The 19,085-nt window shown below is 31.8% G+C and overlaps 3 protein-coding genes across 4 annotated transcripts; 1 reads left to right on the top strand and 2 right to left on the bottom strand.

The window, feature by feature from the left end:
* Window positions 1-3,480: 3,480 nt before the first annotated feature.
* On the bottom strand, window positions 3,481-6,101 carry LOC110627760. The gene is made up of 3 exons (XM_021774122.2): window positions 5,898-6,101; window positions 5,747-5,832; window positions 3,481-3,946 (listed from the first exon to the last, which is right to left on the bottom strand). Exon 3 carries the CDS (start codon window positions 3,933-3,935, stop codon window positions 3,729-3,731), a length of 207 nt encoding a protein of 68 aa, XP_021629814.1. The 5' UTR covers window positions 3,936-3,946; window positions 5,747-5,832; window positions 5,898-6,101; the 3' UTR covers window positions 3,481-3,728.
* Window positions 6,102-8,779: 2,678 nt separating this feature from the next.
* Window positions 8,780-18,338, bottom strand: LOC110628316 (bifunctional 3-dehydroquinate dehydratase/shikimate dehydrogenase, chloroplastic). Of its 2 annotated transcripts, XM_021774927.2 has the most exons (11): window positions 18,178-18,338; window positions 17,761-18,014; window positions 17,548-17,653; window positions 17,095-17,313; window positions 16,111-16,457; window positions 10,985-11,048; window positions 10,770-10,878; window positions 10,538-10,681; window positions 10,219-10,367; window positions 9,426-9,588; window positions 8,780-9,015 (listed from the first exon to the last, which is right to left on the bottom strand). In XM_021774927.2, the coding sequence occupies exons 1-11, from the start codon at window positions 18,199-18,201 to the stop codon at window positions 8,978-8,980; spliced, it is 1,617 nt and encodes a 538-aa protein (XP_021630619.1). In that variant the 5' UTR covers window positions 18,202-18,338; the 3' UTR covers window positions 8,780-8,977. The 2 variants fall into 2 exon arrangements, 1 of the variants encoding a protein (XP_021630619.1); XR_006348010.1 differs by lacking the exon at window positions 8,780-9,015 and having other exon boundaries at window positions 10,521-10,681.
* On the top strand, window positions 12,797-14,559 carry LOC122721357 (pentatricopeptide repeat-containing protein At5g15010, mitochondrial-like). The gene has a single exon (XM_043948882.1). The coding sequence runs from the start codon at window positions 12,879-12,881 to the stop codon at window positions 14,169-14,171; it is 1,293 nt and encodes a 430-aa protein (XP_043804817.1). The 5' UTR covers window positions 12,797-12,878; the 3' UTR covers window positions 14,172-14,559.
* Window positions 18,339-19,085: the final 747 nt, after the last annotated feature.

Raw genomic sequence — 19,085 nt, forward strand, 5'->3', positions numbered from 1 at the left:
GATAGGAGAGTAGGACCGGATACACCATGACTCTACTAACACGTGCGTCGGAAGAAAATTAAATAGTTTCTGATAAGAATTGATAAGAACTTATACAATAAAAATAAGTGGTACTATAATAGAGTAACGGTTATACATCACTTATCTCAGAACACTTGATCTCAGAACATAACGTGATTAAACTATATTATAGTTTTAATGGTTGCTTCATGGCTATTTTGGACTCTAAGTGCTATGGACCAAGTTTCTTTCCAGCTGTGGCTAGTTTCTCTTTGCATGGCACTTTGGCGGTGGATTGATATCAACAGAGTTGTTTGATAGGTTTTTGTTGGGTTTGTGATCTCGTTCTGTGTGTGATTGTGGGTGTGTTTTGTATCCTCTATGCATTGCGCTTTCTTTGATTTTGTTTTGAGGCATGCGGTGTTGAGATTGATGGCTAGTGGTTCTTGCTGTCGTTCTTCTTTTCTAGTTTGAGTAGAGACGTGATACAGATATGGGCTGACTGTGCTGAGCTTTTGGCAGTAGACTTGGATTGCTCAACTTTATTGTTTTGTGTATTACTGTTATTAGCCCATTTGGGCTCATCCTAAAATGCAATAATATTTGCATTGGTTAAGCAAAAATCTAAATTTTAATTCAACTTTTTTTTTTTTCAGTTTATCTATTACCATAATTTTTTTTAAAAAAATATTATTTAATTTTTATATTATGAAAAAATTCATTAATTAATTTTTTTATTTTAAATTTATTTATAACAATCAAGTAATCTTATGAAAAAACAAAATAAATAAATAAACGACTGTAACGTATAAAAAAAATAAAAAATAAAAAAATAATGTTAAAAATATTCCGAAAAAAAAATAGAAAGATTATTCTAATTAGAGTGCTACAATAGAAAAGAATCAAGAATATCTTTTAAAAAATAATATCAAATCATAATTTTTTTGATAATTTGTAAATAATACACCGATTTAAGTAAAATATATGAACATCATTTTATAATATAATTTTTTTTCAATTTTTATGTAAATAACATGAAATTTCATTTTAATTATTATAGCAAATTTGTAAGTTATTTTGTTGGGATGATACTTGTTATTTGATAGAAGTTTTCATTAATACATTGATGAATGAGATGTATAATTTCAATATTTTCTAGAGTTCCAAACTTATAATTCCTTTTGAAATTAAGAATTTAAACAAAATTATTTTAATTAATTTTTTAATAATTTTTTATTTAAAAAAGTAAATATCTTATATAATTTTATAAAAATTTATTTAAATTTTTTTATAAAATAATTAAATTACGTCACACAATTGGTAAGAGATCTAAAACTCTAATTAAAAAAATTATCTTATTATATTACTATATAAAAGATATTTTTTAAATTAGACTGATCAGCCGATGAGTTCACTAGTTCAATTAAAGTAAAAATAATTATAAAAATTAATTGGATAACTTATATAACATAATTCTTAAAATTTAACAAAATTTACAATTTAGTTGTTACCTTTTTAATAATAAACAATTTAATTTTGAAATTTTTATTTTGTTAATAAAATAAATTTTTATTTAAAATTATAAATAATCTTGAAAAGTCTAACTCAAATTAAATGAATTAAACTATTACGGAAATTAAAAATATAAAAGACTAAGGTATTACAAATTATTAAAATTAGAGAGATTAAACTATTATAAAAAAATGAAATTTGAAATATTATATTATTATAATCTAACAGTAAATTTTATAAAAATAATTAATTATTTTGTTAATAGAATAATTAAATTAGTAGAGACTAATTATAGATTTTGTTAAATTTCAATAATTATATTATAAATTATAAATTAATTTAATCAGAAAGTTAAAAATTAAAAAAGAAAGAAAAGAAAAGAAAAGAAAAGAAAAGTGAGTGGAACACTAGTTCTGTTTCCATCGGACTGATTCAATCAAGTGATCGGATCTGATACAGTAAGCACTCACAAAAATTTATATTCTTTGTGTGTAAAAAAGCTTGAAGGGAGGTTTGGCAACATGGGAGGGAATCTGTTACTTTTAACTATTTGCTTTATGTTCATCATCTTCATGGCATTCCATGCATAACTTCACAAGTGATACGAAGGAAGTACCGAGAAGGAATTCAACAGTTGTAGATCTTTCTAAATGTGTAGCTCTAAACTGAGTAGACCTAAGGAAATTGGATCATATCACAAACCCCAACTACTCTAGGAATAAGTCTATTGATTAATTAGATTTGTTATTTAGCTCTCCCTCTCTAGTTTAACTAGAGAAAAGTTTTTATCGGTCCTTTTTATTTTCTAGAAATGCGTTCCCTTTTACTTGTCATTAAACGATTCCTTCCGTCTCATCTAGTGGAGAGAAATGGGGACATCCTCTTCCTTTCTTAGTTGCTTGAGTAACCAATAGTTGTTTGTTCCACTCAAAAAATTTTAGATTTATTTTTTTCGCTATGCAAGCGAGCTTTATTGTTCGTGTTCATTTCTTGCGAGCTTACGTTTTTGTTGCAGATTTAAGAAATATCTAAACCTATGCTTGCTCGCTATCTGATTTCGTTGCCCTCTTTAAGTCTTTTTTTTTTTTTTTTCCTATAGTAAGAAGATTTATTTAGAAAGACAATTCTGATCCGTTTGCATGCAATCAATTTCGGATTTAATAGTAGGGAACCTTATTGGCGAAGATAGCAATGACTAACTCTTCTTATTTTGGTTTCTGCTTGTGAATGTCAGCTAGAAAAGTCGATGCAATCCGCAACACTGATTTGAGAAAAAAAATTCTAGAAATAGTTCTTTTCAGACTGCCGCCAAAGACAACAACACCATATGCAACCACAATAACTCATAAATCATAGCATATTAGATTATAAGGAAGAACTCCCAGCAATACACACAAATCATAGCATATTAAATTATAAGGAAGAACCCTCAACAATACACACAAATCTACAAACAAACAAAACCTGCTCAAAGTAGAGAGGGAGAAGTCCACATTTCGGAGGCAAGGGGAGTGGTCGCCTCCCGCTCGAAGGGATAAAATGCAAACTAGAACTAGAACCAGTAGCAGGAGGGGAGATGAAGCCTCATAGGAAAATGTTAAAAGGAAAAAGAAAAAAAAAAGAAAAAAAAAAGGGAGAACTCTCCCATTAAAGTTAGAGAGAGATAAAGCTAGATTAGTATGCACGAACTTGAGAGAATCCTTTTATATCATAGCTGTCCTTTTATTTAATCGAGTTGCTATTCGTAATGAACCTACAAGACATCAATACCTCCACAGATGGACAAAAGACCATTACAAAGACGTTTACGAAATAAAATAAAAAACATGAAGCATCCAAAAATAAATCACAAATAAAATAATTTCAAGTTTGAAGTCCTAAAAAGAAACAGATATAAATTCACAAAATGAGAGATCTGAAACTACCACATAATCATTGCAACTGGGACACAAAGTCCATACGACACAGTTGGCTTCAAAGCTTTGCATTTCGCAAGTTCTCAAATTAAGTCAATTGAACAAAGCAACCTGTAATAGTTTTAATTGGGCGGTGAAATAACCATAATATGAACTCCCAGAAGTTGAATTGCTCTATAAAATCAAGTCTACATTAGACAATAAAGTTCATTACAATTCAAATGATTCACTGGGACTGTCTCTGTGACATTTAAATGCACGAGAAAAACCAACGACATTCACTTTCGTTATTGCAATGAATTATTTGGTAGTGTCTTCATCATCTTCCTGTCCATAGCGACGTTTAAACTTGGCAATCTGTCCTAAACTTTCAGCCATCTGTCGCCTTGCCCTGAAGTGGTAGACTTTACCAACATGGTGAATTTTTGTCATCATAATGTGCATCAACCTTCCACTCTGGGTCACGTAAGATATCCACTGCCTCTGTGGGTGAATTCCTTTCTTCATTTTGTTAGAAACTGCATTTTCAACAAAACATTTTACAGAGCTAAACATAGGTGACATTTCATTTACTAGAAACAATATTTGTAAGAACACTTATTAGGTATTTATGCAACAGTCACAATATTTTAAAACTTAACTACTATCAAAATTGCGTTGTTAGTCATCAAGAGCTCAGTAAGATCAAATGTAAAATCATAAATTTTATAAACACTGAAACAGCATTCGAAAGAAAAATAAATAAATATATTGAACATAATAAGCACTGAAGCAAAATATAAGCACATAATTCAATATTTTGATGTCATATAAATTCTAAATCAAACACAGAGCAATTCCCATTTAAAGGATTTGGCAATTAACCCATAACACCCACCTGCAATTACTTGTAGCTTTACCAATTGACTTACCTCCTCGGTAACCAGAGGCCACAATTAAAAGTGTATATAATTATACAAAAATACAATGCTAAACATTTGGAATAGCAACATTGTGAAAAGAGTTAAAAAGAATAAAATTCACCATTCACAAATCCAAGGAAAAAAAAAGTAAAAATACATATTAAACAAGAAAAAGAACTAATCCTCAAAGTCCAACAGAACAGACTCGGTGAAATGCAATCAAAAATTAATAGAAACCCAGAATAAAAACAATTACTTGGGCTATAAACACCAGAAAACAGCAAACCAGAAACATTGTTTTTTTTTTAAACAAATAAATAAACAGCCAAGAAGGACCTGAATAAGAAACCAAAAAAAACCATGAAATAAAAAAAGAAAAAAGAGGGGTAAAAAGGCATCATGCATACAATAAGAATGAGACAAGAACTCAATAATAGTCTATAATCACTTCAAACAATAAATAAATTTTCATAAATAAGACAAACAAAAAAATGCAGCAAGAGAAATTTACATCCTCAGAAAACACTAACACTCATACATTGCTACCAGAAAATGAATTAAAAAACTTGCAGAAGACTGAACATGCTAGTATGAAGGATTGGCTGTTGACAGACTGAGAGAAGGGGCAAGGGCCTACGGATGATACCAGGTAGGATATCCACAAAATTGAGGGCACCCAAACCCGAACCCATTTATAAATACAATACCCAAACCCATTTAGAAATTAGGTTCACTACCAGTATCCGTCCCAAACCTATTTATGATTAGATGCATACTATCCAAACCTGACCAAGTCCTATTAAAGCTATGTAATTTTGCTGAAATGTTAATCACAAAATAGCTTTTCAGGTCAAATACCCAAAGAGTAGAGATGGTGCCAGGTAGGGTACCCGAAAAATTTTGGTTAAGGAAACCCGAAACCATTTATAAATATACTACCAAATCCGTCCCAAACCTGTTTACAAATAAAATTACAGTATCCATATCCCTCCCAAACCCGTTTAGCATTACCCAGATACTACCCAAACCCGATTAACTCTAAAGTTCACAAATACAAAAAATACAGGCAAATTTCATAAATCAAACACAAATTTACAATAGATTTATGCACAAAACAAATCTAAAATATAGATCTGAGAAATACACACAAAATTCACAAACACAAATTTATACATAAAAATCAAATTTACGCATACACATAAATACATAAAACACAGATCTTAGAAATACACTCAAAATTCACAAAGACAAATTTATACATGCACTCAAATTTAAAATGAATTTACTAATAAACACCAGAATGAAAACGAAGATCTTAGAAAAATTTTAGCTAAATGTGTACTCTTATCCTACTCAGGATGTTCACACTACATACAAATTTTAGAAAACAGAAATCTGAAATAAAGCAATTAAAACCTGCTGGGGATGTTGAGAGTGTAATACGAGCAGCAGAGGTAACGACTAGACGAGTGGCGACGGCTGAACCAAACGGAGCGGCGGAGAGAAAGGGAGCAGGAGGGGACGACTGGACCAGAGGGAGCGACAGGAGGCGAAGGCTGAACCAGACGCAGGGACAAAGGACGTTGCAGGGTTACAAAATGGACGAACAGCGGAGGCGACGGCTGGACCAGGACGAGCGGCAGGAGGCGATGGCTGGACCAGAGGGATTGTCGGGAGGCGACGACTGGACCAGATGTAGCGGCAGAGAACAGTCTGATAGAGAAATAGGAAGGGAGCGGGCGGCAGTGCGTCGCAGTTTGAGTTTTGAGAAGATATGTAATTAGTTAAGGGATTTAGGGTTTAGTTTATCAATTTTAGTTTTTTTTTTATTTTAATTTAAATTAAATTATTGTTTATATTTTATAGTATTAAGAATATTTTATTGCATGTGATTTAATCAATGTTAAATTGACATTATTTTTTGATTCAAAAAAAAAATTGACATTATTTTATATACAATAAATTGTTTATGTTTTTAATATATAAGTTAAAGTATTTATTAATTTTATGAGTATAAATATATCTCTCAAAATTATTAATATTTGTAAAATATTAAAATTAATTTTATAAATTGATATATATATAATTTAGAGTATTATCAAGATATCCTATATTAGAGGTATATTAATTTAAGCCAAATGTTAATATGTTTAATAAATGAGATAGTTATTAATATGTTTAATTTAAGCCAAAATATTAATATGTTTAAGATAAATAAAAGATGTGCTAATAATATTAATAAATGAGATATTAACAATTATTTCATATTAATATGTTTAAAATTTTACAAACAATTCATTATTTTAAAAAGTTTAAAACACATTAAAAAAAATTATACATGAAAATATAATAAAAACATTATATAATGATGACCGTAAGACTTCATTCTATCATAAAGTAGTGTTGGCTTAAAAGTCAAGAAAGTCTTCCTGATAGACTGATAAGCATTTTCGGTCTCGATTTAGGTCCACAGAGCAAACCGAATCACTCATAAACCCAGGTCCACCCACTACAGACTCAGCTCGGTGACGTGACGTAGAGAGAAATAGTAAACTCAATCACTTTCTAGTCCTGTTCCCATGCGAGTCGAAGGGAAATAAATGGTCGCCTCATATAGAGAGAACGTCTGACGTTTTTATACGTACAAACCTGTATGACAGAGGCGAATAACACTCTAACAGTGAAATCATTACGCATTACTATCAGATAAAGAAAAAAAAATAAAATAATAGGAACAAACATCTCTCCATCTAAATTTACGCAGAATATCATATAATATGATTAATATTTAAATTATAAATAATTAATATAATTGATTAATAATTAGTGGGAGAATCATATATAATTGTTATAAGTACTCAGTTTTTTAAAATCAAACTTTATCCAAAACCGTGACAGCATTTAAAAAGTTAAATTTATTAAAAATTATTTTCACATTTATCTTATTAAAGTTCGAACTGATACCGTCAACTATTATCATTCCTAGATGAAAGTAGCCAAATATAAGAGCATAATAACAAAAGATGTTTGACCTTGGCCTAGAAATAGGGGTAAATGAACTAAACCGTTCGTGAGCTATTTGAGGTTCGATTCGATAAAAGCTCGACCGAGCTCGACTCAATTTTTAAATGAGCTAAGCTCGAGCTTAATTTTTAGGCTCGTTTTGTAAACGAGCCAAGTTTGAACTCCATAGTATTCGACTCGTTAAGACTCGTGAGCTCGGCTCGTTTCTGAGTTCATGAGCAGGCTCGCGAATAGGCTCGTGAACAGTCTCGTTAAGCAAACTGAAATTACTATCATAAGAGAAATAAACTCAAACCCTGCATATACTTTAATGAGCCAAATCTAAATTTTTTAAAATTCAGCTCTATATAGTTTAGTTACACTCTTAAACTTGCATATATTTGGATCATTGAGATTTAAAAACTCATCTTTATAAGTTTACATGCTAATTTATAGATATACTTATTTAATTAAAATTATTTTAGTTTTAAACTTATTAGTTTTAAACTAAAACTCATTATACATGTAAAAAAATTAAATTACTCGTGAACTATTCGAGACTCAGCTCGATTAAAACTCGACTCAGCTTGATAAAAGCTCGACTCGTCTAAGCTCGTTTGCTAAATGAGCCAAGCTTGAGCTTCTTAATACTCGACTCGAGTTCGATATGAGTAAAGCTTGAATTCGGCTCGAGCTCGAAAAAATTTTAACGAACCAAGTTTAAACTCTTCAAAACTCGGCTCGACTCGATTCGTTTACACCCCTATCTAGAAGAATCATTCCAACTTCTTAAGCAGGTCAAAGTAATCCAAAAGGCTATGTAGTACGTGCAAAACGAATTGGAAATAAGTTTAGTTACCCTACTTATAATTTTAATCAAGCTACAATTCAATTTTTTTTTATCGCTTAAATTCATGTGACTAAATAAATTTTAACCTAATTAATATTATTTTTTTAATAATAAAATATTTTTTATATAATAAAATTTCATTTTTATAAATTTATAAATTATTAAATATTTCTATATATCTTTTTAATTTTCATGTTAATTAAATTACTGAATTTTTTATATTTTAAAATTAAAAAATCTTATTTTATTATTAAAAAAAATATATTATATCATATTAAGACATTTTTTACGCTTTAAAGACTTAATTAGTTAATAAAATTAAATTGACCTTGATTAAAACTTGAATAAAAGTATAAGATTTTAATCAGATTTTTTAAAAAAAAAAAAAAAATCAGCATGTTTTATACTTTGCGTTACCTAGTCTAAAGAACCCACGCCTAAGAACTCCATTACCTCCAGAAACGGTGTAGCTCTCATACCTAAATGCACAAGACGGTAGAACAATCCCAAAACGAGACGGGCCATCAACACAAAAATGTTTGCAAGGTGAAAGAAGCTGTAGATATTCTACGTAGTAAAGAATTCCTAAAGCAGCCTAGAGGGAAGAAATTGTATTATATTTCAATGAAGCCAAAAAAAAAAAAAAGAGTTTTAGAAAATTAATGTCAAACTGCAAAAGCATTTTCTTTTGTTCCTCCGTCAACAATCTCCGAAGAGGAGGAGGAGATGTTTTAATTCAACCATCGAAAACAAAATCCAGCCACATTCATAAGATTAGCCATTAGACACCACTACTACTTGCACATAATTTTCCGAAAGAGCTCCTTGGGTGCTGCAATGAGATGGATGAAACATAAATTAAATTAATCAAATGATTATATAATTTATTTATAATTCTAAGGCTTCATTTCTTTGCAGAAAATAACTGTATTTAAAAAATATTAAATATTTTTTTGAAAAAATAATTTATTTTTCATTGTTTAATTTTAATTTAAAAATAAAATATATTACCAAATTTATATATAAAAATATTAAAATAACTCTCTTTTCAATAGAGAAAGTAATTTTCCTTAAAATCACTTAATTTTTCTTAGACTAAGAAAATATTTTCTATTGATTAATTTTTCTGAATGCTCTAAACGACAATATGAAAAATGTTTTCTTGGAATATCTTCCGTGAAAGAAACGGAGGCTAAGAGAGCGAAAAGAATTTATTTGTTCAACCATAAACATTAACCTTACCAGGTAATCCAGTGAACCTCTCAAACTGTTCATATGCCTGCCCAATAAACATCTCCAACCCTGAAACTGTAATGGCTCCAGATTCCTCCGCTTCTCTCAACAGTCTGGTAACTTTAGGGGTGTAAACAGCATCGAAGACCAGGGAGTAGTATCTCAAAGCAGGCTGCATAACTAGGAGTCGGTTAAATCCCTGGATATGCTTACACCATGTTTGTAAACTTCACATATTTACTTTAGGAAGAAGTCAAGAAATGTCTCCAAAACTTCCAAGATACAAAATACAGAAGCAAGGGTGCATGTCTGATTTTGACTTCCTTTATTCCTTCATATTTCATAACTTATCATGCTGCCTTTTTTACCATACAAGACATGTTTACCTCTCCCTCCTAATTACTTTCTTTGTGGATAACCTTTTTTCATCAGCATCTGTTTCGTATTTTACCTTTCCTTTTATATATTTTTCTTATAATACTAATCATACATTTCACACCGCCCCATTTTTCTTAAAGATAATACCTTCTATGAAAGGACAAATAATTACTTCTGAATGCTATAAATTGCTAGAGTAGAAATGTTACCAGTTCTATAGAATCTGGCTATAGCAAGCATGAACACATACAAGGTTGGTCACATAGACATATCACGTCACGAATCAATATGTTGAAGTGAAAGCCCTGGTATTACAGTTTAAACTGCTAATGACCCCTAAGATTATATCAACCTTAACACTTTTCGCCAATTAAGGAGCAACATAACACTTCACAGTGAAAAAACAGAGTGATAAAGAGGGAACCTTAGCAACTGGTGTCTCGTCCACTTTTGGTTGCATTCCAATAGACGTAGTGTTTGCAAGAATCATGCCATCCTCTGGATGGAAATTATCCAAATCAGCAAGAGATATAGCATCTCCTCCCACTATGTCTGCAAGTTCTTTTGCTCGTTCTTGAAGTGAAACAAATTAAAAAACAAAAATCATGCGTCATTATCAAGTCAAATAACATGGGGGAAAGGATACTTGGTCCAGTGGAAAAAGAAAAGGTAATAATATGCCAGTATATAAAAATATAACGTCCAGCTCAAGTGCAATTTGTATACCATTAAATTTAGCTCACCATAGGTGCGATTGGCAATCACAACCCTTGCGCCTTTTTCCTTTGCACCATATGCAAGTGCCTTTCCTGCACCACCAGCACCAATGACCACAAAAAGCTTGCCAGCTAAAGGTGAAACAGTTACGCCAATTTTATTTTGTGAACCTGCAAAATAAGGGATGGCAGTATAAGCATCTTGCAGAACAAATCATCCAAAATAAATGTATGCTAAGCATTTTAACCACAACAAAACCTTGCAGTCCCTCCTCAATAGCAGAAATTGCACCAACATAGTCTGTATTGTAACCAAATAACTTCCCATCACTTTGTCTTCTTATAATGCAATTAACGGCTCCTATTGACTGTGAGAATTGGTCAAGAATACATCAGTTACCCACATCACAAAATAAAATATTGGACGCCTCAACTATAAGCTTTATTAATTATTCAAACAGAGATAATCATTACCTTCGCAACTGGATCAACCTCATCACAACACTTCAAGGCAGCTTCCTTATGAGGAATTGTGCAGCTGTGTTTTAAAAACAGTACCATCTATATCATTACAAAGAATTTAGTAACAATTTTATATAGCAAAAAAGAAAAGCATTCAGCAACAAGATGATTATGAAATTAATGGCCAAATATATAATTAAAGAATTTTGAAAGGAATTTTTTAATTATATTTCAATTGAATTGATTTTTACAAGGTTTGGCTATTTATATACAAAAAATTAACCTAAGTAGACATATTTACAACACACCTGAAGAATTTTGAAAGAAATTTTTTATTTTATTCCAATTGAATTGATCTTTACAAACACAAAATTAACCTAAATTAGAAATATTTACAATAAGAATAAAATCCCTATAATCAAGTCTAATTAGAATCCCAAAGACTTGAATTCTTCTAATTAGGAACCTTCTATGTCGGTTAACACTCTGATAGAGTTCCCTTCAGAAAAAGGTTCCATAGCACAAGAAAACAGAAATACTCTAGCTCAAACTAGCCCAGCAATGGCTGTCTAAAAGAGAAAATCACAACTTCCCCTTCTCCTCTATCACTACTAATTATTTATAAAACAATAAAGATTCTTTCTTTCTCCAGGTACTATATGAGAATCACTCAAACTTGATAATCACCTATTTTGTCCATTTTCAGCTTGGCAAGTTTGGACTCTTCATTTGGGAATTATGCTACCCTTTCCTTTGACATTTCTTCTACAGTAAACTCTCAAGGGTTTTGGCCCATGGTTCATGATTCCTGGATCTCTAGATGGGCTGCTTCTATCACACTCCCAGTTAGTACATAGATATCATACATGCCCAACTTGCAAACCAAAATGTAGTAGGTCTTGTTGTTGAGTCCTTTAGCAAACACATTAGCTAGTTGTTCATCGAAAGTCACATGATGTACTCTCAAGACACCATTCATTAACTTCTCTTAAATGAAGTGTCAATCAATCTCTATGTGCTTTGTTCGGTTATGTTGAACCAAATTGTGAGTTATATTGATGGCAGCTTTGTTGTCACAGTACAAGAGTAGTTTGTCCCTCTCCAACAGTTTTAATTCCTCCAACAGTTTCTGCAAATATAAGAGTTCACAAACACTTGTGCTATTGCTCTATATTCCATCTCAGCATTTGATTTAGCAATAGCACTTTACCTTTTGCTTCTCCAAGTAACAATGTTTCCTCCCACAAGTGTATAATAACCACTAATCAACCTCTTATCATCAAGGAATCCAACCCAATCTGTATATGAGAATGCTTGTATGCGGAAATGCCCGTGTTTAGAGAATAATATATACCATAACATCATCAAATAATACCAAAATAAACCAACAAAGGAAAGGACAAAGTATGTCATTCATGGTGGCTTAAAAGATTGCGACATATTGGAGAAGCTAAATGGTATTACAACAAGTTCATAGTGGCCAGAGTGGATACAAAAGGAGCTTGTCCTTAAACTCAAGGGTAGGATATGCAGCAAGAAAATAATTGATGGACTCCTATGTAGCTTCAGATTCAGGACAATATTGCCAACTAACTAATACTTTCCAAACCTAAGTGTTTGGATCAAAGGCAATTTCACTTGAAACTAAATCAAGTTTTTTATTTGACAAACATAATTACCACTTTATATAAATTTATAATATAAAATATACAATTTCTATAAATTTTAATTCATTTCCCCAACAAAATAAGTTTATTTTTATTTTTAAATCAAGTAACAATAGAATTTTCAGTAATTAAATAAAAATATTAAATATATTAATTTAGTTAAATAATTAAAAAAATATTTAAAAATAGAATCCAGCTTTATTTTGAATAAATAATTTGAAGATTTTATTTTTGTGGAAATGAAGAACAAGATTGAGCAATGTGGCGTTAAGGTCTCACAGGAGTTGGTCCAGGAGGTACTGTCTAGAGTAAGAAATGACTGGGAGGCAGCATTTACTTTCTTTCTGTGGGCTGGAAGGCAGCCAGGTTATGTCCATTCTGTGCATGAATATAATTCTATGATTTCTATTCTTGCTAAAATGAGAAAGTTCGATACAGCATGGTCATTGATCGATGAGATGAGAGGGGTTAAGACCGGTGTTTCTCTTGTTGTACCACAGACATTGCTTATTATGATTAGAAGATATTGTGCAGTGCATGATGTTGGTCGGGCTATAAACACTTTTTATGCATATAAGCGGTTTAAATTTGATGTGGGGATTGAGGAGTTTCAAAGTCTTTTATCTGCTCTTTGTCGCTATAAGAATGTGCAGGATGCTGAACACTTGATGTTTTCAAAGAAAGATGTTTTTCCATTTAATACAAAGAGTTTTAATATTGTGCTTAATGGTTGGTCTAATGTGATTGGTAGTCCTCGTCAATCAGACAGAATATGGAGGGAAATGTGCAAGAGGGGTATTCAATATGATGCTGTGTCATATGCTAGTATCATATCTTGCTACTCAAAGGCAGGTAATCTTTATAAGGTGCTCAAGCTGTACAACCAGATGAATGAAATGAGGATTGAACCAGATAGGAAGGTCTACAATGCTGTCATTCATGCTCTCGCAAAAGCTAGACATGTGAAGGAAGCTATCAATCTCATGAAAGCAATGGAAGATAAAGGTATTGCTCCTAATACTGTCACTTACAATTCACTGATCAAACCTTTATGCAAGGCAAGAAAAATAGATGAGGCAAGAGGGGTCTTTGATGAGATGTTACAGCGTGGTCACTCTCCGACTATACGAACTTACCATGCATTCTTCCGTATTCTAAGAACAGGGGAAGAAGTTTTTGCACTATTGGAGAAGATGAGAAAGATGGGGTGCCAGCCAATTACTGATACTTATATCATGTTGATTAGAAAATTTTGTCGATGGCGGCAGTTTGATGATGTGTTTAAGTTGTGGAATGAAATGAGTGAGAACGGGATAAGTCCTGATCGTAGCTCATATATTGTGCTCATACATGGGCTCTTCTTAAATGGAAAGTTGGAGGCAGCCTACAAATATTACACAGATATGAAGCAAACACAATTATTGCCAGACCCAAAGATAGATGAGATGCTGAGTACTTGGTTATCAAATAAGCAAATGGCTGAATGTCGGATGACAAAATCAAAAGGTGATCAGTCGAATTTTAGTCAATAAGGCGAGCAAAGCAGAGCTATGCCTAAGATAATTAATTATTAGAAAGATTTATCTGACAAGCTGAAAGTAGAACAGTGAGATTGTGAGCATTTTCCTTTTGGGAGCTGTAGCTTCTCATGCAATATTAAGTCTCAACAGCAGCTGGTTTTTGTATTTAACAACCAGCAGCATCAAATGCTTCATGAACTCATACAGGTGCACTAAAGTTTCTGTTCTAATTTATGAATAGAAGATATCATTAGGTTATTCAGTTATTAAAGGAATTATGCTTTTAGAATTTCTATTATTTATACAACGTCCTTTTTGTAATATATTTTCATAAATCATTGTATACAAGATATTTAGTGCATTAAGTGCAATATTCTCCTCTGTTTTTTTCCCTCTTCCATGGAGATATTCTTCAAGCTTGTAGTGTTAAGATATCCACTCTTGTAGATTCCGGAATGTAAGATGATAATGTATCATTTGTGTCATTGCACGATGGAAAGTCTTATTTATCATTTTGGAGCACCACATGTACCTCTATCCTCTCATTCGCTTGTTAACTAAAATTTTGTTGGTTTCTACTCGATCTATCTTGGTCTTGGTTTTGGTTCGACCCTCTGTTAAAGGTTCGAACTACTTTAGAAATTTGTTGAGCTAAGTTATTCAAACATGCATTAAATTGTTGCATGAAAGAATTCAGCTTCTATTCTAGATTTGTTGAAACACCTATGAAGACAAACTCTGATATCAAATTGTTATGATCCCGAATCACGCCATGGGATGATTAATAGAGAATGAGCTCATTAGAGAGAGCTCTTAACACCTCAAGACTCAAAACGGAGAGAGTCTCAACCTCACAATTGTTAGAATAAATCTACTTGTTTTATTGAATAAAATAAGGAAAAATTACTACTCAGCCTCTATGATATGGAAAAACTCACTAATTAGTACTTCAATTTTGAAAAATACATTAAAACATTCCTGACGTTTTAAAAAGTCTACTAGTTAGTTTCTCTTTTAGTTTTGCCATTAAGTATTTTACTATTTAGTTCATGTGATTTTGAAAAACTTATTAGTTGGTTCTTCAATTTTTTAAAAGGTTTATTAATTAGTCCATTTGTATCAGGGACATTTTAGATTTTTTTGCAATACTTAACAGCTAAAATTAACGGAGAGACTAACTAGTAGATTTTTTAAAGTATTAGAGACATTTTAATGCATTTTTCAAAACTGAAAGATCAACTAGTGAGTTTTTCCATACCATAGGGACTAAGTAGTATTTTTTTCATAAAATAAACCATTTTTTATAGTGGAGGTTCTAGTACTTCTAATCAAAGCAGAAATCTAATACAAGTAACCATTAAATCTAAGATAAGATAATAGAAAATATGATAAGAAAAGATAAAAGGAAATCTTATAAGAAACTACTCAATAAATAAAATTTGTTTATTATGTATTTGGTGTATCCATTATCTATAACAGATTCTTATCAGCAGTTCAAGGATTCAACTCTTTGAAATCAAGTTCTTTTCAACCAATGGGGATCATGATGTAGAATTGTCTTCTAGGGAACTTTAGATCTACTATTCTACTTATTTTAGGAAGAAATGTAAAAAGTAGCATTTTAATTTTGTGTTGATTTGGGATTCCTAACTTGTCATGATTTAGGATTTTCTTCTTCCTAATCCTAGTAGTTGTAGGACTAAAAATTCTACTAACTATACCTACGTTATCTAGGTATTTTGGTAAACAATTATTATGACTATCATGATTTTCCAAATTAAAACAATTGTGAGTTCATTTCTCTTCCCCTTTGTGTTGTTTTTGTTCTACATCACCCAGTCAAAGACCTTGCCCACCAAAAGAAGTGAAACGATAGACAATGTTTATAGATAAAACCAGAGCAAGATACTGCAAATATGGAAACAAATAGCAATGCAAATAGAAATACAACCTGAATCCAGCAAAATCTGTGGATGAGAAAGTCTGAAAAAAGTTGGCTATGTCATCCACTAACAAATGCATATACACACCATTGAATCCAACAGACTTGAATGCTTCATTGTATAAAGTAGGAGATTTGCTATGGCCAACAGGCTTGCCAATAATGCCATACACTTTTGTATCAGGTCCAATTAGTCTAAAATTGTATAGATCCAGCAGATCCTTGATCGTTGGTTGACCAGGAGCAGAAACTATTCCTGACTCTAGGGTGCCAAAAGTTAAGTACCCACCAAACTTTGCACAAAGTACCCGTGAAATCAAACCCCTTTCACCCATAACCATTGCAATTATTGGAACCTGAAAGTAGTTAATATTGTCAAACTAAACCATTAAATTCTAGGGAAAAAAAGCCATAAAATGATAAAAACACTGTCAAAACTTTTAATGCCATTTGGCACTTATAAGATGGGATATCCTAGTTTGATAGATCCCATGAGATAGTATATCATAATTAGTTGGGATATTCTAAGTATTCTGTTCTAAATGGTTCCCTCCTCAAGCCTCCGGTATTGTAATGAAATACTTTCCAGGGAAGTCTTCCCCTATGCTATTGTCAAAAGCCAAAACATGTTATTGGTTAGCCAAAATGATCTTAGGTTAATCATCATAACCAGAATGTAAGACAACCAAACAAGTAGTTTCACATATTGTATTTCTTATTAATTGTCAAAAGCCAAAAGAAAATGCTAGCCACTTATTTCCTTCTTGCAATCATACTTTGAGGTTTATTCAGGTACCTAGCAAACTACTTTATTTCAGAATTGTTCTTCATATATATTAGCAATTCTCATTTCATTCCAATTTCCTGACATAACAAGGCACTAGCCACAGGTTAATACAGAGAAACTTAAAGCTTTTCTTCCAGTTTATGATAGGGAGAAACAGTAAACACCCCTTGAGTTCAGAAAATCATCATATTACATATGTTGCTTACTTGAGAATGGACAGTTATTTGGAAAACCCGTGCAACATCAGCAATATCCGAGGCAGTTGTTGCAATCTTCACTATGTCAGCTCCAGCAGCTTGTATTTTTGCCACAAGATTCCCCAGCTCCTCAACGGAGGCAGTGCTTTGATAGTTGTGAGAAGAAACAATGACTTTGCACTTAGCAGGCTTTCTTCCGCGTATGGAATCATTGAACTGACGAGCAACCTTCACAAAGAACAGAAAACAACAACAATAAAACAGAGCATTGAAATTTGAAATTCACCACTAACCAAAACAAAATAATGACTTATGCAAGGAGCAAGCTGCTCTAAGCAACCAAAGCCCAGTAACCAAGCCCAATGTGAATTGAATTGAATCCATTTATCAAAACAAAAGACAAGTAAAGAAGAATATATTTTCAGACCATCACAAATTAAAAATAATACATTGCAAAGCAACCTGAAGCTCAACATCAATATAATCAGCTCCCAATTCCATGGCTAATCTAAGCGCATCCAATCTACTGGTTTCATCACCTTCATACTGACCTCCCTCCCAAATAGGTCTACAAAAACACATTTTAAATCAGCTACAAGAATTCAAAGGTTAAGACAATCCGTAGCAGGAAAATGTGAAATCAATAAAAGAAAAAAAAAATCTGTTCAGATGCACCTGTAAGTGAAAAGAGTGGGCAAAGGAGAGCGTGTTGTAAGGATTTGAAGGTCTTCATCAGGATTAAAGCTCTTCAAACTATCTAATCGAATCTCCGCGAGATCAGCACCGGTAGCTTTGGCCTTATCCAAATAAACGATCATCTTATCGACGGAATCCGCCATGATTGGAGCACAAATCATAGTGGGATTTTTCCTCATACCTCCTACTCCACCACCACCGATTTGCTCCGCAGCAGTAGAAGATGAAGCCAACTGTCCAAGAATTTTTTTTTAAAAAAAAAAAAAAAAAAAAAAACCAAGAAAGAAAGAAAAGCAAGTAAAATATTGGATAGAATTGGAATGAAGCGAATTGCTTCTTTGTTATTATTATTTTCATTATCTGTTTTACTTTGATTGAAAGAAATGGAGGATTTACCAAGACGCTGCCGCCGGAGTCCATTTTCACTGTTGCAATGCTTGACTCTCAGAGAGGAAGAGAGGACAATGTGCGTTAGGTGGTGGGCTGGTGGCTTCGAAACAGAAATGCATGGCAAACGGTGTCGTGTGGTTGCAGGGAAAGGATGACAATGACTAGAAAAACAAAGGAAAGAATTGAGCAGGGAGTTCATTTTTCTTCGATAATTGTCCTGTAGTGTGTTTTTTTAAAGAAATAGAAAGGAAAAAAAAAAAACTTAATCGAGTATAGAAAGAAATTTTACTGATTGATTTATAAATTTTTTGTATTAAAAAATTAGGATTGAAACATATTTTTAATTATTATTCCGATCACTCTTTTAAAACAAATTAAATTAATATAAAATATATTATGATAGTTTTTTTTTCAGAAACTTGTTATATCAGCTAAATAGAAGTTAGCATTATTTTTAATTATTAATCAAATACGAATAAAAATATATTTAGTTGCTTTGATTATTGATAATAAAAATTGTAATTCATGTATTATTAATATATGAATGAACTAAAGAAATAAATAAATTTATATTCATCAATAAATCTTCATAGCATTTGGGGTGTTAACATTAGGTCTTTTCCAGTGTATATCTATTTGAAATTTGTGGTGGAGTCGAGATGTTAGGTATTCGGTCCCTAAAAGTCCATAGGAGATTGAGAATAGATCAAGCACTTCCCTCTCTCTCCCTTGTATGCAGCTTACATTGGGGCCAAGATTAGGAGTATTATCTAAATTTTTCTCTCCTTTATTTTTTTCTCACTTACACAGTAATCCTCAGCCTTCTATTTTCATTTATCTCTCAATTTCTATTCAATAAATTTTATTTTAATTCACAAATTTTATTTCTTCAAATCCACTATCCATCAAGGTGA

This window comes from Manihot esculenta, chromosome 12, assembly GCF_001659605.2.
Source record: "Manihot esculenta cultivar AM560-2 chromosome 12, M.esculenta_v8, whole genome shotgun sequence".
NCBI classification, from domain to species: Eukaryota; Viridiplantae; Streptophyta; class Magnoliopsida; order Malpighiales; family Euphorbiaceae; genus Manihot; species Manihot esculenta.

Bases quoted from the DNA above. Each gene is read 5' to 3' on its own strand.
- LOC110627760 (XM_021774122.2), bottom strand. From the start codon at position 3,935: ATGAAGAAAGGAATTCACCCACAGAGGCAGTGGATATCTTACGTGACC.
- LOC122721357 (XM_043948882.1), top strand. From the start codon at position 12,879: ATGAAGAACAAGATTGAGCAATGTGGCGTTAAGGTCTCACAGGAGTTG.
- LOC110628316 (XM_021774927.2), bottom strand. From the start codon at position 18,201: ATGGACTCCGGCGGCAGCGTCTTG. The intron at 11,049-16,110 runs GTTGTATTTCTA...TTTAAAACACAG, and splicing joins ACAGATTTTGCTGGATTCAG to CTGCACAATTCCTCATAAGG. The intron at 10,879-10,984 runs GTAATGATTATC...CAATTCTCACAG, and splicing joins AGGTTGATCCAGTTGCGAAG to TCAATAGGAGCCGTTAATTG.